This window comes from Labeo rohita, chromosome 20 (genome assembly GCF_022985175.1).
Source record: "Labeo rohita strain BAU-BD-2019 chromosome 20, IGBB_LRoh.1.0, whole genome shotgun sequence".
NCBI classification, from domain to species: Eukaryota; Metazoa; Chordata; class Actinopteri; order Cypriniformes; family Cyprinidae; genus Labeo; species Labeo rohita.
The window spans coordinates 24,512,900-24,538,929 of NC_066888.1; the positions used below are offsets into that span (position 1 = coordinate 24,512,900).

Genomic DNA, 26,030 nt, shown 5'->3' on the forward strand with positions numbered 1-26,030 from the left:
TCATTTTTTGCTGGTGTGAAACAACTGTTTTTTTTTGTTTGTTTTTTTTTTAAACATATTAAAGGCTGCATGATACTTGTAAACACCTTTGTTCTATCAGCCATCAGCTCAAGGATGCAGACGAAAGCGTGTCAGCAGTGGCAGGTGGTCGGAGGAGTTGTGCTGGTTGGGTAGACCATTAACCTTTTGAAGTTCATCTTCCCCCACCAGAGCTAACCTTCCCAGCAGCTGCAGACCCTTCTCTGGTGGCACACTGCATTCTGGGTAAAAGCAAGGGGGGAAAAACAGTGCCATGGTAACCAGCAGCAGCAGAAATTACGCTGTTAAATGTACTGCACTGCAGCAAACTGCAGCTTCACAGGTCACATGATTACAGGAGCAGTGATGTAACATATACATTGATAGTCCAGTGGCATCGGCTTCTGCATTGAGGATACTTAAAGGAATAGTTCACCCAAAAATTCAAATTTGCTGAAAATGTATTCACTCTCAGGCCTTTGAAGATGTAGATGAGATTGTTTCATTGGAATAGATTTGGTGAAATTTACAGTTACGTCACTTGCTGGCCTGGATCCTCTGTAGTGAATGGGTGTCGTCAGAATGAGAGTTCAAACAGCTGATAAAAACATCACGATAATCCACGAGTAATCCACTATCCAATAATCTAACATCTTATCATTTGAAAAGCTGCTTGTTTATAATAAACAAATCCATAATTAAGATGTTTTTAATTTCCAACAAGTCCTTTATCCATAATATTGCTTTTTCCAGTGAAAAACTGTTTTGTCTGAATCAGGATAGAAATATGCACACACCATTTACAAGCAAAAAACTAAACGAAACAGTTCTAAACAAAAACACTACCAGTCAAAAGTTTTTGAACAGTAAGAAGTCTCTTCTGCTCACCAACCCTGCATTTATTTGATCCAAACTACAGTAAAAACAGTCCAATTTTTAAATATTATTTCTATATAAAATAACTGTTTTCTATTTGAATATATTTTAAAATGTAGTTTATTTTTGTGATTGCTTTCCTTCAGAAATCCTTCTATTCTGATTTGCTGCTCAAAAAACATTTATTTTTATTATGTTGAAAACAGCTGAGTTGAATTTTTCAGGTTTCTTTGAAGAATATCATCACTTTTGATCAATTTAAAGCATTATTGTTAAATAAAGTATAATTTATTATAAATAGAAATATTAATTTCTATAATTTCTTCTTTTTTATTAATAATTAATAATAAATAATAAAGTTTCCTGAATAGTGTATAATGTTACAAAAGTTGTTTATTTCAGATAAATGCTGATCTTTGGATCTTTCTATTCACTGAAGAATCCTGAAAAAAATACTCTACTGTTTTAAATATTGACAATAATAATAATAATAATAATAATAATAATAATAATAATAATATAAATAACACTTTAACACTGAAGACTGGAGTAATGATTTAGCTTTGATCACAGCAATAAATTACAATTTAAAATATATTAAAATAGAAAGCAGTTATTTTAAATAGTAAAAATATTTTACAAAATTACTGTTTTTGCTGTATTTTGGATTAAATAAATGTAGGCTTGGTGAGCAGAAGAGACTTCTTTAAAAAAAATGCTACTGTTCAAAAATGTTTGACTGGTAGTGTATATTGGTTGATTTTGATGTGGCAGTTAAAAGTTAAAAGGATGATGGATGATGGATTTTTCTAGTGTAAACATGTAGCTTTAAACTTCACAAGACATTAACTGATTGACTGGAGTTAGTTGTGGATCATTGTGATGTTTTTATCAGCTGTTTGAACTGTAATTCTGATGGCACCCATTCACTGCAGAGGATCAAGTGGTGAAGCATTTCCAAGGAATTTAAAAGAGAATAGTAATATAATGGTCAAACCTGCTTGAGCAGTCACATCCCCCAGAGCTGCAGAGTAGAAGATGTAATCGACGGTGATGGCTGTCCGTGAGTGGCATGTGGTGATCTCAGGTTGACCGCTCTCTTTCAGGTAGTGGGAGTATGCAGATGTCAGCTTCAAACAGTGCTCAATGCTGGGCTTGGCAATACTACAAACAAAGAAAAGAATAATTACTGTTAGAGTTTAGATCAACTTGCTAAGAAAAAAAACCCTTCACAGGACTTAAATAGGGCACTTCACTTTGAGCTGTCCAGTCTCTTTACCTTAAATTTGCTGAATAGCACTGACTGTCAAGTCAGCTTGCTTTTAAAATGCTGTCAGCTGAGGAACACAAAAGATCTATATAAACTAGTGCTAAGGAGAAGGAATATTGTAATACTTATATCAGTGTGACTGGCATGCAGGGTTGCCAGGTTTTCCAAACAAAACTCACCCAATTGCTACTCAAAACTAGCCCAAAAGCAGCCCAATTCCGGTTCCCCAGTAAAATCGCGTTCCGGGGGGTAAAATACAAGTTTTTTTGCCGGGGTTACCCTGGTAAAATTAGCATGTCAGGGGCTAAATACTACATTACTGGGGTACCCACAGAAACAGTATGAAAGTAGCCCAATTCCACGGGAAAACCGCAGACTTGGCAACACTAATGGCATGACTGAATCAAGCAAGGCACTGTAGAGATATGGATTTATATTTACCCATCCAGTTCTGCCTGCTCCAAATCCCTCATATCAGAATCTGTGGAAAGAATTCAAACTAAATGTTAGAATGAAATCTAATGGAAGGTATTCCAGAATGACATTACAGCTGGGACTCTGTTTAAATCAATATTACTGTATAAAAAAATTATAAGACTGCATTTTAGAACTGCTTTTAAAGTGCATAACAGTGGCCCAAAAAAGTATTCATACAATTTCAGCCACACTTAAAAATGTACACTGCTGTTCAAAATTTTGGGATCTGGAAAATGTTTAATTAAATCTTTTATATTGTGAAATATTATTACAATTTAAAATTATCATTTTCTATTTTAATATATTTAAAAAATATAATTTATTCCTGTGATGCAAAGCTGAATTTTCACCAGCCATTACTACAGTCATCAATGTCACATGATCCTTGAGAAATCATTCTGTTATGCTAATTTATCGATGTCAAAAACTGTTGATTTTTAATTTTTTTGCACCCTGTGATTCTTTTTTCGGATTCTTTGATGAATAAATAGTTAAAAACAACAGCATTTATTCAAAATATAAATATTTTCTAACAATAAGTCATTGCTATCACTTTTTATCAGCTTAACACCTTGGTATAAAGTATTAATTTCTTGAAAAAAAAAAAAAAATGTACTGACTGCAAACTTTTAAATAGTAGTTTGTTGTTACAAAAGATCTCCATTTTATATTAATGCTGTTCTTTTTATGGATTAAAGAATTCTGAAAAAATGATCACAAAAAAAAGTAACTGTTTTCAACATTGATAATAAATCAGCAATTTCTGAAGACTGGAGTAATGATGCTGAAAATTCAGCTTTGCCATCAGAAATACATTGCATTCTAAAATAGAAAACAGTTATTTTATTTCACAATATTACTATTTTGACTGTATTTTTGATCAAATAAATGCAGGAAAGAATAAGATACTTTCTTTCAAATACAACTGAAGAGTACACCTAGCGATCATTAGAAATACCATTTCAACACACCGTGAATATAATGTTAAATGACTTATCCGTCAACGTTTCTAAATGTTTTTGTTAATTAGTATCCAATTAGTGTCTGTTATAATAAAGGCTGAAAGGTGACCTGTTGTTTCGCTTTCATACTGGCACTGCTGAGAGATGCCCAGGCTTGTGGGCCAAATTGGCACATTTAGAATACGCTGCCCCCTCGGGTTCTCCTCCTGTCCTGACACCTACAAAATCAACAAGTCACACAATTTAAGACGCCAAAACTGTGTGAAAAACAGAGTGAGGAAATGTTTCAAGATTCTCTACCTTTCCAATAGGTAAGCCATCATATTCCAGTCTGCTGTCCCTAATGAAGCGATACAGTGGAGACCAGGGAACGGAGTTAAAATCCCCACAGAGCAACACAGGACAAACGCTGCTGTCAGGTAACTGGGCCACCCGGCTTATCTCTGCCAGCAGCACAGCCAGCTGGGCCAGTTTAATGTCCCCACGTCTAGGGTTGTACAGTAAATGCGTATTGGCCACACAGATGTTGGTGAGGGAGCTATGGGGGTCAGTGGGCCGCAGCAACACAATCAGGCCAACGTTATCACGGTCCAGTAGAGGGACACCACGCCGGAAATACTCCACAGGGTGACAGGAGACCAAAGAGAAGCGCTCGCGTTTGAAAACCACAGCACAGCCGTCAGGCTTCAGTCCCGTTCGCCGTTTGAATTCACAATGGTAGCCTGTTTAAAGGTCAAATCGCAGCATTATTTATATATATATACCATTTATTTTCATATATGTGACCCTGGATCACAAAACCAGTCGTAAGTACCACAGGTATATTTGTAGCAGTAGCCAACAATCCATTGTAGGGGTCAAAATGATAAATTTTTCTTGTATGCTAAAAATCATTAGGATATTAAGTAAAGATCATGTTCCATAAAGATATTTTGTAAATCTCCTACTGTAAAAATATTAAAACTTAATTTTTCATTAGTAAAATGCATTGCTAAGAACTTCATTTGGACAACTTTAAAGGCGATTTTCTCAATATTTAAATTTTTTGCACCCTCAGATTCCAGATTTTCAAATAGTTGTATCTCGGGCAAATATTGCCCTATCCTAACAAACCATAAATCAATGGAAAGATTATTTATACAGCTTTCAGATGTATAAATGTATAAATCTCAATTTTAAAAAACTTATGACTGGTTTTGAGAGAGATATATATATATATATGTATGCAATCTAACATTTTCACATTACAGTAACATCATAATATTTCTTTTTTAATTAATCATGGAAATGTAAAGAAAAAAAAAAATCACCTCCATTGGGATACATTACATTTTAAAATATATTAAAATAAAACCTTTTTAAAATTGTACCAAAATTTAATAAATACTTTTGTACAGTAGTGTATATGTAAAGAAAATGTTTTGAATGATATGCATCATCTAAAATCCTTAACAAAACTAAGAATACCAAGTAAAACTAAGTAAATCGAGTACCTAAAGATTCTAGTGAGGGTTTAATTTGTTGCTTGTAGTGGTCCTCTTGCACCTCCTGCAGGCACATTATCTATAAAAAAAAGTTGTTGCAGATATTTAAGGAAATCATCTTCTCTTATTTGCTAAACAAAACAGATAAATAGCATAAACAGAGCATTGTTCTACAATTCATTCACAATAGGCCCATTCACTTACATCAGCACTGTGCTGTTCCAGCTCTTTGATGATGTTTGGATACCTATGGCGCCAGTCGAGAATTGGAGGATGACAGTGTCTGTAAAGGTACGTGTTATCACACAGCAGATCTTGTGAGAGGATATTGTAGGACATCACGGAGAAATCAAACAGCTGTTTTTGTTTTCCTTTCACAGACTGTGCAGCATTACAGAGGTGAGAAAGATCCTCCCAGTGTCTCTTCAACTCTGTGAAGGTAAAACACAGTGGATTTGGCTTCTTATGGACAACTACATAAGTAACAATACCAATACATTAATATAAATTAAAATTAGCGTCCAAATCATTCACCTGGTGTGGCTGGAGATGGAAGTTTTCCAGGAGGAACTGGCATGCCGGTTACATTACGTAGCCATTCAGGACTTCCTTTTGGACTCCTGCTGCCTTTTGGAGGTGAACGTTCAGGTGAGCGCTGAGATCTTTCCCCCGCTGGCCTTCCGTCTGCACTCTTCCTTCTTTTCTGTGGTGGCTCGCTATTAGAGCGGTCCATCAGACCTGCAGAAATCTGAAGTCCTCGTCTGGGTTGAGTGTGTGGCAGTATTCCAGTTTGCCTCCAGGAGCTCCACCTGTATGGATCTGGAGGTCTCGAGGGCCTATTGGAGGGATGTCTGACAGTGCTGAAGGAGGACGAGGGATGCGGCAGGTGGGATGGATGTCTCAACCATAAATGACGAGGCTGATACCAGTGTCTCCAGTGGTAGTAAACGGTCTGAGCTGGCGGAAAGCCCACTGTGCTCAGGTAACGGCCAAACATGGGATGACTGCAGGAGAAAAGAAAAGCTAATTTCTTTAAACTACAGAAATATTTACCATGGTTTTACTATGGAAACACTAACTGTAGTTAATTGTAGGATCAATGGAAATATCTATTAAGACTTCTGAGTATGGCAGTTAGGGTTTGTGAATGTTTTTATCCAACTATTTTTTTCTAAATACTATTTATTTAAATGAAAATAATATAAAATGTATCAGAGAGCATAAAGCAAATCCACATATTCTGGAATGAATTACATCATGACATAAATATAAGCATTATGAAAGTTAGTATAAACTAAATAAACAGCGTGTGAAATGTAAAATGACATTTCATTGTACTTTTATTTATTTATCTATCGTAACATTCTATGACGTATTTAAAAATTAAAACCCTCCATGTTTGTGTTATGTTAGAATAATAAATAAAATATTAAAACAGTTAGTAGTAAAACGCAGTTTAGCTTTGAATACAGTCAGCAGCACAGGCAAATCTCACAATATGAACTTACTTTGGAGAAACTCCTGGTCTGACATAGTTAACATTCGTGTGTCGAGACATGTAACGTCCTCTTATCGTAAAACTACACTTTCTGGCAACATCTTTGCTGAGTAAAACTTCAAAAATATTGTGAAAACATGTGTACTGTTAGCTGTTATTGTTACATGCTAGCAAAACAGACACAGACGTGATGGCGTTTGAATATGACGTCACTAGACATGTCCGAATCGTTCTTTTGAGTCGAATCTTTTCTGTGAATCATTACGAGCCGAGAACCGACGAAGTGAGTCGACGCTTGTTTGGAGTGCAACGATGAAGATTTGAGGGAAGGCGCGAAAAGTAAGTTAATAACGAACGAAAAAAAAATAATACCACTCATTGTAGACCAGTTTTACATACACACACCAAAGAGAGTTGGTATTAATTTACATTTATGCATTTTGGCAAACTATTTCACAGTATGTGAGGTAATACAGTGGATTTTTGGACGTACTATTTAATCAGTAACGTTATGTGTTCTTTGCGATTTAAATCCTTGGCGTCGGCGTACACGTTTACGAATTCAGTTTATTTATACACTACCAGTCAAAAGTTTTTGAACAGTAATATTTTTTATGTTTTTTTTTTTTTTTTTTTTTTTTTTTTTTTTTAAATAGCCTGCATTTATTTGATCCAAAGTACAAATAAAAACAGTAAAATATCTGAAATATTTTTACTATTTAAAATAACTGCTTTCTACTTGAATATACTTTAAAATGCAATTTATTCCTGTGATTTTAAAGCTTCATTTTCAGCATCGTTACTCCAGTCACATGATCCTTCAGAATTCATTCTAATATGCTGATTTGCTGCTCATGAAACATTTTTTTTAATTATTATTAGGTCGAAAACAGCAGAGTAGAATTTTGTCAGGTTTCTTTGATGAATAGAAATTTCACAAGAACTTTTTTTATCTGAAATAATCTTTGGTACAAGACAACAAAGTCTTTTGAACCTTACACATGTCTTCATCATCACTTTTGATCAATTTAAAGCATCCTTGCCAAATAAAAGTATTAATTTCTATAATCGAAATTTTGATCCGGGTTATTGAAATGAACTGATCGAAAGAATCGATTCGCGGAAAAGAGTCTGATTCGTCAGACACTGGTAGTCGTGACGGAAAGCATGATGTAACAAAATACTACAACAGTCCTGCACAAGCAAATTTGTTAGTTATTGTAAATGTTTTGAGCATATTGACAATAACGCTGAGCAAGTTATGGCTGTTTTATAAAGTCTTGATCGATAAAGCAGTCATTTAACAGGATTTGCAACACATATGAGTAATCGGCCGTGTTAGCAGTTGAAATCGCGTTTCAATTACCGGTGCGTTTTACTGATAAAACTATAAAACACTTTGATTATGTCTTACCTGAGAATCCGCGATAATTACACCGCGGAACTTTACATTCAGATATTCAGTGATTGTTGTCGGTGACCCATTGAAACGCTCAGATCGTCAGCTCATGTCTTCTCTGTCTGTGAATGGTGGATGGTTCGTGCTGTTACTGTGATAGAATTTTGGATGAAGCCTTACACATGCAGTGTATTAGTCACGCACGTTTGGCCTTTAAAAAAATAAATAAAATAAATAAATAAATAATGCAAATAATTTGTGGTTCTCACAGTATATGTCAAATAAAAAAATATTTATATCAAGACAAAAATGTAACTATGGGGACAAAACAATTCAATCTGGTTATATATTGTGTGGACATTTTGTAACCACGAGAGGTCACTCTTGTATTGTGGGTTTACAATAAACAACCTTTACATGAGTAAAATTGCGAAATTCTTTTCTTGCATTCTCAGAATCCTGGGTTATCTTGATTGTGTCTTGTCACACTCTTCATATTTTCTAGGGTTAGTAATTAACCACGATAACGTTAGTTAAGTTTCAAGAGCTAACAGTGTGCATTTGTCAACCTTGGGATTACTTATTTGCATAGCCTATTTGTGACCCTGGACCACAAAACCAGTTTTAAGTAGCATGGGTATATTTGTAGCAATAGCCAAAAATTTACTGTATGGGTCAAAATTATGATTTTTCTTTTATGTCAAAAATCATTAGGATATTAAGTAAAGATCATGTTCCATGAAGATATTTTGTAAGTTCCTACCGTAAATATATCGAAACTTATGTTTTGGTTGTTAATATGCATTGCTAAGAACTTCATTTGGACAACTTTAAAGGTGATTTTCTCAATTTTATGTTTTTTTGCACCCACAGATTCCAGATTTTCAAATAGTTGTATCCAAGCCAAATATTGGTCAGTCATAGCAAACCATACATTAATGGAAATCTTATTAATTCAGCTTTCAGCTTCAGATTATGTATAAATCTCAATTTCAAAAATTGACCCTTATGACTGGTTTTGTGGTCCAGGGTCACATTTATGCGGTAAATAGCCTTGATTGGTCAAAGGCATCACGTGACCTGTTAAATAACTTAAATAATCCGTGGAAATGTCTCCAGGTAGATTCACGCTTGTATCTCCAGAAGTCTCCTGAAACGTACAGCGAAAATACTAAAATTTTCATTACTCCAGGTATTAATTAATTAAGACTAAGTGCTCGGAAGTTTTTGCAGTTGTACAAAGTTCATTAATATTTAATGAAGTAAGTACTGAGGCAGTTTATGATGGGTTGTTTGATTCTAAACGACTCACTTTCCACCTTTTTAGAGTGGGCGTGGCCATTTGTACATTTTATGGGTCTGGCTTCCGTCTCATCCCCATCCAGCTATTTTTAGCTGTATAAAACAGCTTGTTTTGCTGCTTGATATTGCAAATGGGTCTGTCTTACCATATTTTTAAAATGTATTATCTTAATTATGAGCACATTGGTTTTAACGTTTACTGCATGTTGTTATTCTTCTCCTTATTTCCTTATAGCGGCTAATGAAGTGGAAGTCTCACTCATAGACTTACTTCCACATTAAATAAAAAGGTGATGTGTTTTAGGGAAAACACAGAAAGTCTCTGCAGCGGGTCTTTACAACCCAGGGTTATTAAAGCGACACTGAGTGTGGTTTGCATACAATGCTAAGTACAGGGGTTGGAATAAAATAATGTAGACACCTGGGAAACAGGCAGTGTTTGTTTAGGTGTTTTACCACCTTTAAAGAGCTGCTAACCTTAAAATAGGTTCATTATGAACGTCAAAACATCTGCCAGTTGGATGAACGAATCTGTTTCTCACTCTTCTCTCCAAAACTGCTCACAGTAGTTTGATAATATTCAGGTTATGTTATTTGTCTGGTCAGGGCAGATGCTGAAGTTCGTCTTGGTGCTTCAGCTGTCCAGGATTTATGATCATGACACCACATTTTTCCCATTTTAGCACTGGTGTCTGTAACATTTAAGCAGCTGCAGTTCTTTCATGGATGTTGGCTTTGTGAAGTTCTCTGTGGTCGGTTTTCATGGAAACAGTGTCTTCAGGGTAAATATTGAGGTTTGCTCTTACTTCACTGCAGTAATTCTGTATTGTTTGGACACAGTCCTTTTTAGTGTTTGATCGTCCCTATCATTCACTTTCAGTTTTCGCCCACCATTCTGCAGCCTTGCCATACTAAAGACTATTTTTCTTAAATCACCAATAAATTGGTCTGTTAAGGTTACAGACACTCCTGCTAAACGGGCTCCCAAGATTTGGCCTTTTTGGAAGTCTGACAAGTCAACCATTTCACAGAGCGCTTGAACTAAATACTGCTGAACACTTATAATACAATGATATAAAGAAGTTATTTTAAAGAAGTCTCTTCTGCTCACCAAGCCTGCATTTATTTGACCCAAAGTACAGCAAAAACAGTAAAATTTTGAAATATTTTTACTATTTAAAATAGCTGTTTTCTGTTTGAATATATTTTAAAATGTAATTTATTCCTGTGATTTCAAAGCTAAATTCTTTTGCATCATTACTCCAGTCACATGATTCTTCAGAAATCATTCTGATATTCTGATTTGCTGCTTAAAAACATTTATTATTATTATTCTTGTTAAAAACAGCGAAGTAGAATTTTTTCAGGTTATAATGTAACATTCTAAATGTCATTATCATCACTTTTGATCGATTTAAAGCATCCTTGATAAATAAAAGTATTAATTTTTGATCATTTAAAAAAAAAAAATTACACTTACTCCAAGCTTTTGAATGGTATATAGTGTATAATGTTACAAAAGGTTTTCATTTCAGTTAAATGCTGATCGCTGGATCTTTCTATTCATCAAAGAATCATGAGAAAAAAGTACTCAACTGTTTTAAATATTGATAATAATAATAATAATAATAATAATAATAATAATAATGATATTGGAATGATTTGTGAAGGATCATGTGACACTGAAGACTTAAGTAATGATGCTGAAAATGTAGCTTTGATCACAGGAATAAATTTTAAAATATATTCAAATAAAAAACAGCTATTTTAAATAGTAAAAATGTTTCAAAATATTACTACTCTTGCTGTACTTTGGATCAAACAAATACAGGCTTGGTGAGCAAAAGAGACTTTAAAAAAACATGAAAAATCTTACTGTTCAAAAACTTTTGATTGGTAGTGTGTATGATCTGTTTTTTCACCTACACAAATATTAACCCCTATAATAGTGGGTGTTCACATGAATTTTTCTAACCCCCTCACATACCTAATAACTTGTGATCCATATTTGTGACATTGTTGGCTAATGTGTGTATCTTAATTTGCCATAAACCATGATCTAGTCCCACAAATCCAAACTTTTTGTTAATTTTGATAAGGTGGCTGATCAACGCTCTCCAGCCATCTGTCCAGCAGCATGACCCTACCCACCGACACGGCCCATTAGCTCATATTGCTGTGCATTTGCTGCATAAATACCAGCTTTAGAGGACATTTCTTTAAAATATTTGGGGAGGCTGTCAAACCGATAAGTAAACAAATAAATATGCTGAAATGTCTTCATTTACTAAATATAAATTGCTTGGATGGTGGGTGTAATTTGGCGTAAAAAGCATGTTGATCAGGTTGACACAGCGAGGGACATTAGAAGAGGAGGTGTCGTGCTGTAATTGGAAGTAATGCTGAGAGAAAGACTATAATTAGGAGACAGTGAACTGCAACTCGGGTTTTCTTTTTTTCATCCGCACTGAAAAAGGAGATGTCTCAGACTCATTATTTTTAGTTCTGCTTGAAAATTTCCATGCAGATCTCTTCGAAAATTATCATGCTGAAAAGCAGGTATGAAACGTTAACCGCTTCTTTTATAACACTTGTCAGCCTCAGCAGTTCTGAGGTTCACCTTGGTCCTTCTGACCACACAGACATCAAATATTAACATCTGCAGATAACCGCGAGGCAGGCCAGGCTAAAGAAGTGTCACGGTAAATGGGTCAAAGTAGACGAAGGTCTTGCATTAATTTAGTCTGATGTGTGAAATGCATTTTCAAGTCTTTCCTTCCCCAAGGACAGTATGAGGAGCAGGTCACTGAGAAATGAGACACTAAAAGCAATGATTCTCAATAGAGAGACTGCAAAACTGCAATGAAACTGTTTAATGCAATATTTAAAAAACCCATAAACCCAATCAGCTCATTTTCCACCAATAAATGCAAAAGACACAAATTACATGATTAACAGCCAGTGTATTTAATAGCGGTTACTCATCATTTATGTACAATACTCTCATTATGATGAAATTAATTTAAGCTTGTCATGTGTGGAAAGTAATAGAAACACTGTTTGGTGTTACTCTCTGTCGTTGTGTGGTGTTGAAGGCCCAGAGGTTTATTACGAGCCGGTCTTTACGCAAAACGTCAGGTGGCAGGCGTAGAAGTAGATTAGTAGTTTAGCGAGCAAAGGCTATTCCCTTCTCACTCTTTAATAGGATCAAGCTGGAGTGTAAAATGTGACTTGAATTAAAATATAATTACCTTACAGCAAAGACAGGCCACCAGCGGCTCAGATCTATTGATTTAATAGTAATCGAGCATGACTCCCATGTTCAGCTGGTTGGAAATCGAGCCGCTGTTTAATCAGTGTTGTTTTATATCATCTCTCCAAAAGGACTGATCTTCAATCATGCTCACATTTTTACTCATGTAAATATTATTACAGGAATAGAAAATGCATTTATGGCTCATGTTATGTCAGAGGGTTCTGTATAGGATGTATATTTTATTATAAAATATTCATTAAATATAAATATGGACTACTGTTCAACAGTGTTTGGTCAGTAAATTTTTATTTATTTATTTAATAAAGAAATAAAAGCTTTTATTGGCAAAGATGCATTTAATTGATCAAATATGACCATAGAGACATTTTATATTGTTACAAAATATTTGCATTTCAAATAAACACTTAAACCTTACTTAAGTTTATACTGAGCAGAACAACAGTTTTTAACATTTGATAATAATAATAAATGTTTTTTGAGCAGCAAATCAGTATATTAGAATGATTTCTGATGGATCATGTGACACTAGACTGGAGTAATTATGCTACAAATTTCACAGGAATAATACATAAAACAGAAAAAAGTTCATCTTATTTTACAATTGGGACATTTTAGGTACACTGCCATTCAAAATTTTGGGATCAGTAAGACTTTTTATGTTTTTCTTTTATGCTCATCAAAGTTCCATTAATTTGATCAAAAATACAGGAAAAGGTAATATTATGAAATATTATTGCAATTTAAAATAACAGTTTTCTGTTTTAATATACTTTAAAATATTATTTATTTCTGTGATGCAAAGCTGAATTTTCATCACCTATTCTCCTTAAATCTTCGGTGTCATGATCGTTCAAAAATCATTCTGATATGCTAATTTATTGGAAACAGTTGTACTGCTTAATTTTTTTTGGAACCTGTGATACTTTTTCAGGATTCTTTGATGAGTAAAAAGTTTAAAACAACAGCATTTATTAAAAATAGAAATATTTTCTAATAATGTAAGTCTTTACTATCACTTTTTATCAATTTAACACATCCTTGCTAAATAAATGTATTAATTTCTTTCAAAGAAAGAAAAAAGGAAATTTACTGGCCCCAAACAGTAGTGTATATTGTTACAAAAAAAATTCTATTTTACATAAATGCTGTTCTTTTTAACATTTTATTCATCAAAGAATCCTGAAAAAAGTATCACTGTTTCCAAAAAAAACATTGATAATAAATCAGCATATTATAATGATTTCTGAAGGATCATGTGACACTGAAGACTGGAGAAATGATGCTGAAAATTTAGCTTTTCATCACTGGAATAAAATCTATTTTAAAGTATATTAAAATAGAAAACCACTATTTTAAACTGCAATGATGTTTCACAATATTACAATTTTTTCTGTATTTTTAGTCAAAGAAACACAGTCTTTATGAGCAGAAAAGACTTCTTTAAAAAAAACCTTACCGATCCCCAAACTTTTGAACGGCAGTGTTTTTTTTGTTTTTTTTTAAACACTGTATATTTGATTTTAAAAATTCATCCTGGGTGAGCATGAAACACCCAATTATACACCAATTATGAAATCTCATCTCAAAGTTTTAAGTTAAAGTGTAAATTGTAACAGCAAATATAAATTTGCTAATATAAATGTAAGAAATAGTCAGAATGTAAAAAAAGAGGCCAGAAATAATGTCTCGATTTTAAGAAATAATAATTAAAATTAGAGCATATATGTGCAGTATGTTTGCTCTTTAGTATATTATATTATTATATAAAGTTATAAATGTAGTTATTGTTTTAGTGATTACAGTGATCCTTTCTTTTATACATTAACTGTCACTCCCATTTTTGAACACAGACATAAAAATGCACTATCCAGACTTAAATTTTTATATTTCTTGAATGAAAACATTTTGTAATATGATTTACATTTTCCGTGGTAATGCAATGTCTGATATTAAAAAAAAGATTAGATTAGATTTTTAAAATTGCACTCTTGACATATATTAATCTATTACTTTTCCTACATAATTTCTAACACAAAAATATGGTAAAATGTCTATTTGGGAGTCTTAGACCTTTGCAACAATGTATAGTTTGTCATGATTAGATTAGGATGTATTTGTAATATGGTTAAGTAAACTTAGGCGTCCCACTGGGGGGACGGTGACAGTTAAAGGGTTAAGAAACCACTAAATCCTGTTTAGGATATTCTCTGAAGATGCCCTCGCACTCTTTTTGCCATTGCTCAAATCTGACATCTGAGTGACACACATAGCGCCACAGGATGGCAAAGATTGATCTGGATAGATTAAGAGGGTTTACTTCTTAGATCTTCTGAATATGAACTCTCTCTAAGCCTGTGAGCAGCTGGTCTCAATCCCCACATACATGCCATGATTCCTCATTGGGCAGATCTAAAATATATCTGTATTCAAACATGACATTTATTCTGTTAAAAAAAAAGCATATTCATTGAGCTCATTATCATTCTGTCTCAGGTTAGATTTAGCTAAGATAAAATGTGTTATTATGAATGACAATGTGAAGACACAAATTATCTGATATAGGCTTACAGTTACAACAGGGATTCATAAACATACTACCATTAAAAAACAGTAATATTATAAAACATTATCACAATTTAAAGTAACTGTTTTCAATTTTAATATATTTAAAAATGTAATTTATTTCTATGATACAAAGCTGAATTTTTAGCACCATTTCTCCATTCTCCAGTGTCACATGATCCTTCAGAAATCATTCTAATATGCTGATTTGGTGTTCAAGAAACATTTCCTATTATTATCAGTGTTGAAACAGTTGTGCTGCTTAATACATTTATAGAAACTGTGATACATTTCTTTCATTACAGCTTTTGTAACATTATAAATGTCTTTACTCTCACTTTGGGTCAATTTAAAAGCATTTATTCCTTTAAATAAACCTTACTGACTCCAAATATTAATGTAAGAATTGTTTCAGTAGTAAAAGAAACCACTAATCATGTTGACTAAAAGCACCAGCAAACTATAAAATGACTCAGACATCAATCAGTGACCTTGTTCATGTAATCAATCTGTTTTTGTCGCTCTCTATGGCATATCTTGAGCACAATTCAGAGAGAGACTCTAAAACGACATAATTCGACGCACAAACTCATTACTGTTGCCTTTTATTGAGTTAAAAGCAGTGAAATGCATTCCAATATAAAAGTGTAGTATTTCATTTAGGAAATGCTGTGAAACATGAATATAAATGCCAATTAGAGGCTTGTGTGTAAAACAGAACTAATTCCCAAGCAAACAGGCCACTTCAATTTGTAATATTTACTTCAAACTATGGCCTGTTTAGCCTCTAAGTAATTCTCTAAGTTATTTCTCTCCCTTGATATAAAAAAATGCCTGAATATTGTAGGATAAATCAAACAAGAATATACTTAACATCCCCAGGGATCGGATTTTCCAGCGCGTGTCAGTGTGTTACGCTGAGGCGCTGCTGATTTAAATCTAAGATTATGTAACTATCATCTCGTTTCTACTTTTTTTCCTTCCGCAGAACAAAAAAGAAGCTTTTTTTGAAGAGTGTTGGTGACCATTGACGTCCATTGTCGAAATTAATTTTATGTTCCACAGAAGAAAGAATTCATGCCATTTTGGAACAACATGAGGGTGAGTGAATAATAACAGATTGTTCATTTTTAGGTGAACTATCCCTTTAACACACTGGGTAATGTGTTATCTAATTAAGAGCTCTTTCTTTATGATGTTTTGAAGAGATGTTTGTTTAAAGGGTGTTGGCAGTCCTGCTACGGAAATGTTCTAGGTTGGGAAACAACCTAGCATTGAAGCCATTTGCTCTGGAAACGCGCTAGGAAGCAGAACCCTCTGTGTTATGGGTTCAAAAAAGTGTGATTATCCTTCCTTACGGTTTCTGCTTGCAATCGGTGTAAAAAAAAGAGAGAGTCTCACTCCAGAGGGTTGTTCTGTTGTATTCTCTGTATAAAATGTTAATGAACTGAGTGATACCGGAAACCCCGGTTTGTCTGAGGCGGTGGAAGTTCTACGATGTATTCGGCTCTCTGACAGCCGTAGTGTGTTCACCCGTTGTCTCAATTTCCAGTTGATTAATGTACCAAGACGTGGGAATGCATCCCTCCCTGTAGGGAAGGAAAACGCGTGCCAATTTGAAGTGTAATTTCATGCACTTCTACTGAGGCATTGAAATGTGTAAAAAAGACTACTTTTGCCTTGTGTTCCTTGCAGGATCAAGCAGAGGGGTAAATGGGTTTGCATGATCTGATAGCTGTAGGGTGGTGCAAAGCTTTTATGAAGGTGTTTTACTGGCATCTGTGAAACTCGAGTGATCCGTAACCAAAGTTCAGGCACAATGCATATACTCAGCATGTATATTTCTGCTTGCTGTATCAGGCAGGCATCTTATTCTCCGATATTTTCAATTGGCGCTCCATGAATACACTCCTGATAAAATGCACTTCAAGACAGATGCTTTGATGTTGGAACAAGCAATAATGTGAGGTGCATTTAAAAGGTTTTAATTTCCTTTTCCCTTTTTTTATCACATCCCCAATTCCGACAGGCTCAAATCTAACAGGCAATCTGCCACCACAGTACTTGGAAGCATTTTTGTAGTTTTTCTTCTGAGCTGCAACATAGAAAGGAGTACAGTATGTATGGAAGCGCTTTTGCCACAGAATAAAAAGATGATTGTGATCTCTTTCCCACTTCTCCACTCACAATTCTCTTTATATCTTAGAATTTGTTTTATCTCTCAGTTGTGACTTTTTTTCTCAGAATTGGGAGTATATCTCTAAATTCTATTTTTTTCCCCTCAGAATTGCGAGGTATATATGCAGAGTTGCAGTATATAAGCTCACGCAGAACCTGATTTTACCAAGTACGACATGTTCCTGGATCAACATTGTGATTAACCAGTCAGATTTGAAAAAAACTGTTTGTAGTTTTTGTGAAGTTTAGGCTTAAAATCAGTGTTTGGTGGTTGTACATCAGTGTCATTCATCTATCATTTCCTCTGATTTTAGGGATTACTCATGGGTAAGGTTAGGTTTAGGGATGTGGTCAAGATTAAAATATTGGATTAAAATGTTGTTCCAGGGTCAACAAAATATGCTGACCCAGGAACACATCTAACTCAGCAAAATCAGGATGTGCATAAGCTCACAATAGGGGTGTGCCATAATGGAAAATTTTATTTTATTTTTTTAATATTTTCTGGAATTAGTGATAATATTTCGCTGATCGTATTATTGTGCTCAGGGCCTAAAACTAACTTTTTCCCACACCTGCCGATGGCCAGTGACATGAGAAAATATACCAGCCAAATTTTTTTTTTTACCGGCCATGAAACTTTGTGAGCTTGAAGTGGGCCAGTACGCACCGGTAAGCAGTACCGGCACTTTTGTATTTTAGCCTCCTGAGTACTGCTACTTTTCCGTGAGTACTGGTGTTGTGCCCAATTCTGACCCCCGCCAGATTACTACCCCCGCCCCCCCAGTATTGGTAGGTTTAGGGTTAGGTGTAGGGGAGGGGTTAGGATTAGGCAAACATGTAGCGATTTCAACGAGAGGGGGTAATAATTTGGCAGGGGTCGAAAATGGGCACAACACCAGCACTTCCACTTTTCCACTTCAAGCACTGGTGTAGGCTAATTATTACATTTTCGAGTCAATCCATGCTCATGTAGCGCAAACAATGAGCTGTCACTTTAATTCAGCAGGTCCAGCTCAGCAAAATAGACTTGGTGTGGAAACAATTGTACAATAGACTGCACAGAGCAGACACATTGCGCCTGGAATGCGCTGCCGGACCGCAACCACGTGGAGTGTGAACGCTCAAATCGCGCGGAAAAAATACGCACCGCACACACACGGCAAACAGAGTATGTGTGAAACAGGCGTACAGTATTAAATACAAGCCAGTCTCTCTTTTATCCATCATCAGTGAAACACCGAAAAACCGTCTTTATGATGTTTGCCCATCATGTTTCCATTCCGTTCCAGCGTAACCCCAGGTATGTGTCGCCACATTCTCAGGTTATAAGCGAAAAGTTTATCTTCCAAAATAAAGCAGCAATATCTTCTCAGGTAAAAATCTTTAAAATCATGTCTGTTGACAAGCTAGCCATCACACTGCTCTGACATTATCAGCCCATTTGTATCCTATTATTTGACTCGTTCTTGTCGCTTATGACAAAACAGCTAAGCAGTCACGATGATTTTGTCTTCAGAAAAGATTATTTTATTCGCTTACGTCAGAAACAGCGAATCTCTTTTTAAACTGGCTGTTTCTTTTCATTGTTGTAATTTCAACTGGTGACTTACACAGTTACATATGCCTGTGTTAATTTTAGGCCCTGATTGTGTTGGTTCTTTAGCAGGTTTAGGTCTGCTGTGGACAGCTGTCTCCCAAGGCTTTTGATATTCTTCATATTCTGTGTGGTGATTAGTTTTCAGGAGTAACAGAAATGAACTTATCAAATGTTTAAATTGATTTTTACCGTTTATGGGAATTTTTACCTTTATTGTTTGTGTTTGCAATGCACAGGTGGCACAGAATCTGCATCCGAAGTGGCATTTAGATGCATTTACACAGACTGTTTAATGCAGGATGTGAATGCAGTTAACCTGCAGTTATGAATGCATAATGTTTTGATGTATTTTTGATGTGGAGTTTTTGAAGTATGTGGTGGCAAATCACTGCATCAGAGAGTCATTGAGTCATTCATTCAACTGATTTGTTCAAATGGCTGATTCAGTAACGAAACACTGTTGCTCAGAGACAAAAAACAGTTCTGCTGTGGCTTTGTTTGGAACTATTTTTGTTGTCGAAATACAGCAAAAATAATAACTTGTGTCAAAAATGTAAGTTAGTTAATATTAACTATAACTAATTATTGAACTGTTTATCAAATCAGTATCACATTTGAAATCGTGCTGACATTTTGAGAAAAAGGTCCTTCGTGTGATTGTTAAAATCCCCATGAAATCAAAATGGACTTTTTTTTGGCTTTTAGTATGAATATGTTACCCTTAAGGTTATCTTATAAGCTTGTGCTCCAAAACAATGACTAAATTTACATTTACAGTATATAAACATTCAAAACTTAAAGGAGTAGTTCACTTCCAGAACAAATTTTTTTTTGAGTTTTTGAGGTTTTTTTTTTTTTTTTGTTTTTTGTTTTTTGAGGAAAACATTTCAGCATTTTTCTCCATATAATGGACTGGTATGGTGCCCCGATTTTGAACTTTCAAAAGGCAGTTTAAATGCAGCTTCAAACGATTCCAAATGTGAACGTTTGAGATTAAAAAGTATTAAAAAGTATTTAAATTGTATATTCTTAATGAAAATAACCAGTCGTTTTGCTAGATAAGACCCTTCTTCCTCAGCTGGGATCATTTACAACCGCATTTGGGATTGTTTGAAGCCGCATTTAAACTGCCTTTTTAAAAGTTTAAAATTGGGGCACCATAGCAGTCCATTATATGGAGAAAAATGCAGAAATGTTTTCCCTCAAAAAACATAATTTCTTTACGACTGAAGAAAGAAAGACATGAACATCTTGGATGACAAGGGGGTGAGTACATTATATGTGAATCTTTGTTTTGGAAGTGGACTTCTCCTTTAAGAGTAAGGCCAAAGTAGGAAGTTCATTCTGTGACTACGTTTCCCCACATTTAGCATCCCACTGTTATGCTAGCCCTGACTACACTGTGTGTCAGAGATGTGAGAGGAGGATATCAACACATCCGCTACAATCCAGTCTCTGCATAATTTACAGCTCTGGGAACCTAAAATAGAGCCGAGTGCAATTGCAAGACATTCTCCTGCATAACATTTGTCGTACATCCTGAAGAGACTGTAGATATAATGCATAAATGAAATAGAACATTTAATTAGGCAGAGGCTAGATTATGGCTCTTGCATTTGCAACCATTACTTCTCCTAAGATTTTAAACTGATTGTTTTACCGTTTCTCATTTGAATGTCGCTTTGGATAAAACTGCTAAATGAATAAACGTAATGGTATGGATCAATAGACAAAAAGCTCTAAGTAAGCCTATGATTACTTGATTGATAGATTTACTCAAATTAAAGAGTAGCAGCTTTGATGCTCTTGGAGGATGGAACAAAACAGCATTACTGTGGATTGAAATGCTGTTTGGTTTAGTGGTAAATTTGTTAAAAGATGCTACAATGCAATGTTGACATAAGTAAGATTTTTAAAAAGAAATTAGTACTTTTATTCAGCAGTGACTCATTAAATTGATGAAAAGTGACAGTGAAGACTTTTACAAAAGATTTCTATTTTAAAAAACTCTATTCTTTAAACTTTGTTTATTCTTATTTTATTACAGACCAAGATCTTTTTCAATCAGCTGGACTTTCTTCATATCCTGAGCAAGTCAAGTAGCCCAAATTCTTCAGACAGATCAACTGTCAAATGACAAACCGCCTTGTACGACATCGTAATGCATCTTGATAATTGTGCATTTGCTTTGTATCTCTGTTTACTCAGAGTCGATAAGCAATATGCTTACAGATGGACGTATTCATTTTGGAGGCACTGATGGATGAAAGCAGGGAAGAAATCAATCTCTCTTTCCTTTCAGGTATCGATCACTTGCTCAGGAGAGTTCCGTGTATTGGAACATGTATTAGAGGCCAGGATGTGAGGAAGTGTGAAGATGTGTAAATCAGTTTTGTTAAACGTGTGTGACAATGGGGTTTTATTAGCCTTGTGTGGCTACAGCAGAGAACACATTCATGCACAGTTGATAATGTATAAAAAGCACATAATGTGTGGAACTTTATATTTACAGCTGCTAAATCCACTATAAAGTGTCCCATACTTTTTTTTGTTATGAGGCATTAATTTAGATATGGAATCATGGAAATGTCAATAGAACATTTAAAAGTATAGTTCACCCAAAAATGAAAATTCTGTCATTATCATCATGTCGTCCTAAGATTCGTTCAGTTTTGGAACACAAATTTGGATGAAATCCGAGAGCTTTCTGACCCTGCATAGACAGCAGCGGAACTCTCCTCAACATTCCAAATGATTTAAAATATCATTCATGTCTGTAATACAAATACTGCAGGACAAGTAATAGCAATAGTAACCTTGAATCTTTCCAAAGCCACATTTCAGGCCTGCTTTACTAAGCTCTGCCTTAATTAAACAAGATGTTACAGTACCTTGTACGTGGTGGAGCGCAGAAGTGGAATCTGCCTCCCTTTGTATTTTCCCATTAGTGGTCTTGAGGCATTTCTGAGCACTCCATCCTGCTCTGAGAGTTTGCACCTCAAGTAGAAGCCCGCAGGACTGCCAGCGTGTAGCGGCGGTTTCAGTCGGTGCACCGTAATCATCTTCACAGCCTGTTGTTATCTCCACAAAACAAAATCCAACCTGCTGTCAAATTACTCACCATTGAACAGCTGCTCCTGAGAGCCACAATGGCATTACAACCAGGCATGTTGCCAGCCTCTGACCCAAATCACAGATTTTTGAGAGAGCGCACGCACATGCTTTGGTTTTCTTTTAAACACACTCCAGTAGAGCCAGTTTGTTGTTTCGTTGACATAGATGGAGTCGTAATTAATGCTCGGTCTCTGGACTAGTACAAGGAAGTTTGATAGGTTGTCTCACTGCTCCAGGCACATGTTAACCTCAAAAATATTACTGGTCCATTTTGCTCACAGGGAATTATTTGGCAGTTTCTGCTGTGCTCAACAGGACAGTTTGTTTTGCTGCTCTAACTAGACAACAAGACTTTTATTCTTGTTGATGTTTTTTTAAGACAAACTGAAAATTTGTACAGGTAGTCAAGTATGTGTGTATATATATATATATATATATATATATATATATATATATATATATATAGATAGATAGATAGATAGATAGATAGATAGATAGATAGATAGATAGATAGATAGATAGATAGTAGGATGCATTAAATTGGCCAAAAATGACAATAAAGTAATTTGAAAATGAATCCTAAAATGTCGAAAATAAATAAATAAAAAAATCCTAACCAGCACAACTATTTTTGCCATTGAAAATAATAAAAAAGTTTCTTGAGCACCAAGTCAGCATATTACATTTATAGGTGCTGAAATTTCAGGTTTTCCATTTCGGGAATAATTTAAAACCGCTATTCTGAACTATAATGAAATGAAATGAAATGAAATTAAATTAAATTAAAAAAAGAAATGAAATTAAATAAAAGGAAATAAAATAATATAAAATAAAATAAAAATAAAATGAAGTGAAATGAAATAAAATGAAATAAAATAAAATAAAATAAAATAAAATGAAATGAAATAGAATAAAATGAAGTGAAATAGAATAAAATGATATGAAATAGAATAAAATAAAATGAAATTAAAGAAATGAAATGAAATAGGATAAAATGAAATAAAATAAAATAAATAAATAAAATAAAATAGAATAAAATAAAATAAAAATTAAATTAAATTAAAAAAATAAATGAAATAAAATAAAATAAAATAAAATAAAATGAAATGAAATAATAAATAAAATGAAATGAAATGAAATGAAATGAAATGAAACGAAAGGAAAGGAAAGGAAACCAAACCAAACCAAACCAAATAAAAACAGTAGACTGAACAGAAGATTATATATTTATTTTTAAAATATCTTTAATACTGTGTGTGTGTGTGTGTGTGTGTGTGTATTTTGACTTGTCTCAGAACTTTTAATACTAAACCATGTAAATCCACTTTAAATGCAAAATACTTTGCAATAAAATGTTAATGATATAAACTAAGAAAAGAAAAAAAAATCAATATATGAATGATGTATAAAAAAAATAAAGTTAACTATCTCTTGTGAATAAATCTATGTATTTACATATGTCTGTATACTCTCGAAGTACCAAGTTTTTTCCATTTAGAGTGCTACTTACCATGCATTTCATTAGTTTGCATTCTGTATAGATTTGATCAGCACTTTATCCACTCTGACTTTAAAGCCCACATCCAATGCATGAAGAAACAGTTATATTCTGACATCTTACCCTGTGTCTCCTTGCACAATCCGATCAGCCCTTTGTGTAGGAGGAATACATTAACAAAAGTTTACCTGATATTCTCTACATGGTTAGCCTTGTAGTCTCTTGCATTGTCTGAATAAAGCTCTCCCTCTCCACATAGCTCCTTGGCTGCGTTTACACTGCAAGCCCTAATGCGCAAATCCAATATTTTGACACGTCTTTTTGATTTTTTTTTTTTTTTTTCATCTTGTCTGTTTATGGTTTTCACTGTTTACTCACCAAAATGAGCATTCACACGTGCAGCCGTATTATTATTAGTGCTTAAAGCGTGCATGCACATACGAATGTGAAATTAGTCTTAGGGATTGAACGACTAGAAATGTGTTTGGACCCCACTGACTTTCATTGTTTATGAAAAACAGTCTTCAAAGTATCTTATTTCATGTCTGACGGAAGAACGAAAATCATACAGGTTTGGTGTAGTTTGTTTTTTTTTTTTTATATTTTGGCTGAACTATCCCTTTAAGGAATGTGTGTTAGAAAAGGTTATCCAAGGACAGCTGCAGTCTTTCTTTAAAGTGCTGCTACATTGTCGTGGGATTTCTATCCAAATGTTACACTGACTAAACTCACCTCGCTTTGTTTATTCGCTGTCTGCTTATTCAGAGTCAGTTCAGAACCACTTTACTACATCGCACAATAGTCTACAGACGAGAGATAAGACCGGATCACAAATGCGCTTGCTGCTGCTGGCTGTGGCTTCAAACACCTTGAATCTCTGATACCTTTCCACAGATCCACCTCCGGAGTGTTCTGTCTGAGGTCAGCTTTACTCAGCCAGCTGGAACAGCTGTCCCGGCATTTGTTTCACCAGAGAAACACTGATCGCCTCAGATGTACCTTGCAGGTCCTGTCAGCTCTGTGCGGCTTCCCGGTGAGAAACATGCTGAGCGAGCGCATGCACAGGGAGCTTGTTTTGCAGGGTGTTTTACATTTCCAGTACTGCAGCACCTAATATTTATACTTACCCAATCTCTGTAGCTTATTGTTGATGGATAAATCTGTTGGGTGTCTCTAGATCATTTCTTCATCTCTGATGTTAATTTGTTGTCAGATGGTAGCTGTGGCATTTATCTGCTTACTGGCCCATGAAGACCTGCAATATGGTCTATAATTTATGGTGCAAGTAACACAAGACTAGGTAAATGTTATTCTTTGTACACTACCATTCATAGCTGCATTTATTTATTTAAGAATACTGTACAACAAATCTTGTTAAATATTATACAGTTGAAGTCAAAAGTTGCAGAATCTGCAAAATGTTAATTATTTTACCAAAATAAGAGGGATCATACAAAATGCATGCTATTTTTTTTAATTTAGTACTGACCTGGATAAGATATTTCACATTAAAGATATTTACATTTAGTCCACAAGAGAAAATAATAGTTGAATTTATAAAAATTACCCTGTTCAAAAGTTACATACACTTGATTCTTAATACTGTGTTGTTACCTGAATGATCCATAGCTGTTTTTTTTTAATGATAGTTGTTGAGTCTCTTGTTTGTCCTGAACAGTTAAACTGGCCGCTGTTGTTCAGAAAAATCCTTCAGGTCCAACATATTCTTTGGTTTTTCAGCATTTTTGTGTATTTTTTGTGTATTGTTTCCAGCAATGACCGTATTATTTTAAGATCCATCTTTTTACATGGATCTCAAATCTTGAGGATCTTGATGATTCTTGATCAATCTTGATGATTTTATGATTGTATAATGTATGATTTTTAAGATCCATCTTTTCACACTGAGGACAACTGAGGGACTCATATGCAACTATTACAGAAGGTTCAAACGCTCACTGATGCTTCAGAAGGAAAAACCATGGATTAATAGCCTGGGGGTGAAAACTTTTGAACAGAATGAAAATGTGTACATTTTTCTTATTTTGCCTAAATATTTTTTTTTTTTTTTTTTTCCCATTTACTACTGGCTATAGAAGATACTTATATGTTCCCCAGAAGACAAAATAAGTTAAATTTACCCTGATCTTTAAATTTAAAAAGGTTTTACACCTGGCTCTTAATGCAATGCAATGGGACCCAAAAATGAAAATTCTGTTATTAATTACTCACCCTCATGTCGTTCCAAATCCGTAAGACCTTCATTCATCTTCGGAACACAAAGTAAGATATTTTTGATGAAATCCAAATGTTTGCTGACCCTGCATAGACAGCAAAGCTACAATCACATTCAAAGCCCAGAAAGGTAGTAGGGACATTTTTAAAATAGTCCATGTGACAACAGTAGTTCAACTGTAATTATATAAAGCTACGAGAAAATGACGTGAGGTATGAAATCCCTTCATGTTTTTGTGACTGCTGCAGTTTCACAGACTGTAGACTACTTTAAGTATAT

At 34.5% G+C, this 26,030-nt stretch overlaps 1 protein-coding gene and 1 long non-coding RNA gene across 3 annotated transcripts in view; one reads left to right on the forward strand and one right to left on the reverse strand.

Annotated features, from left to right (window-relative positions):
* On the reverse strand, positions 1-8,149 carry angel2 (angel homolog 2 (Drosophila)). Of its 2 annotated transcripts, none has more exons than XM_051139529.1 (9): positions 8,000-8,149; positions 5,622-6,091; positions 5,292-5,518; positions 5,097-5,166; positions 3,904-4,325; positions 3,713-3,821; positions 2,606-2,645; positions 1,892-2,058; positions 1-260 (listed from the first exon to the last, which is right to left on the reverse strand). In XM_051139529.1, the coding sequence occupies exons 2-9, from the start codon at positions 6,082-6,084 to the stop codon at positions 109-111; spliced, it is 1,650 nt and encodes a 549-aa protein (XP_050995486.1). In that variant the 5' UTR covers positions 6,085-6,091; positions 8,000-8,149; the 3' UTR covers positions 1-108. The 2 variants fall into 2 exon arrangements, with proteins under 2 accessions (XP_050995486.1, XP_050995485.1); XM_051139528.1 differs by lacking the exon at positions 8,000-8,149 and adding an exon at positions 6,596-6,779.
* LOC127183466 (uncharacterized) overlaps positions 6,861-26,030 on the forward strand; it is a 25,112-nt gene continuing 5,942 nt past the window's right edge. The window contains exons 1-2 of the long non-coding RNA XR_007830042.1: positions 6,861-6,924; positions 16,114-16,226. This is a non-coding gene — a long non-coding RNA (uncharacterized LOC127183466). The remainder of the gene's footprint in view (positions 6,925-16,113; positions 16,227-26,030) is intronic.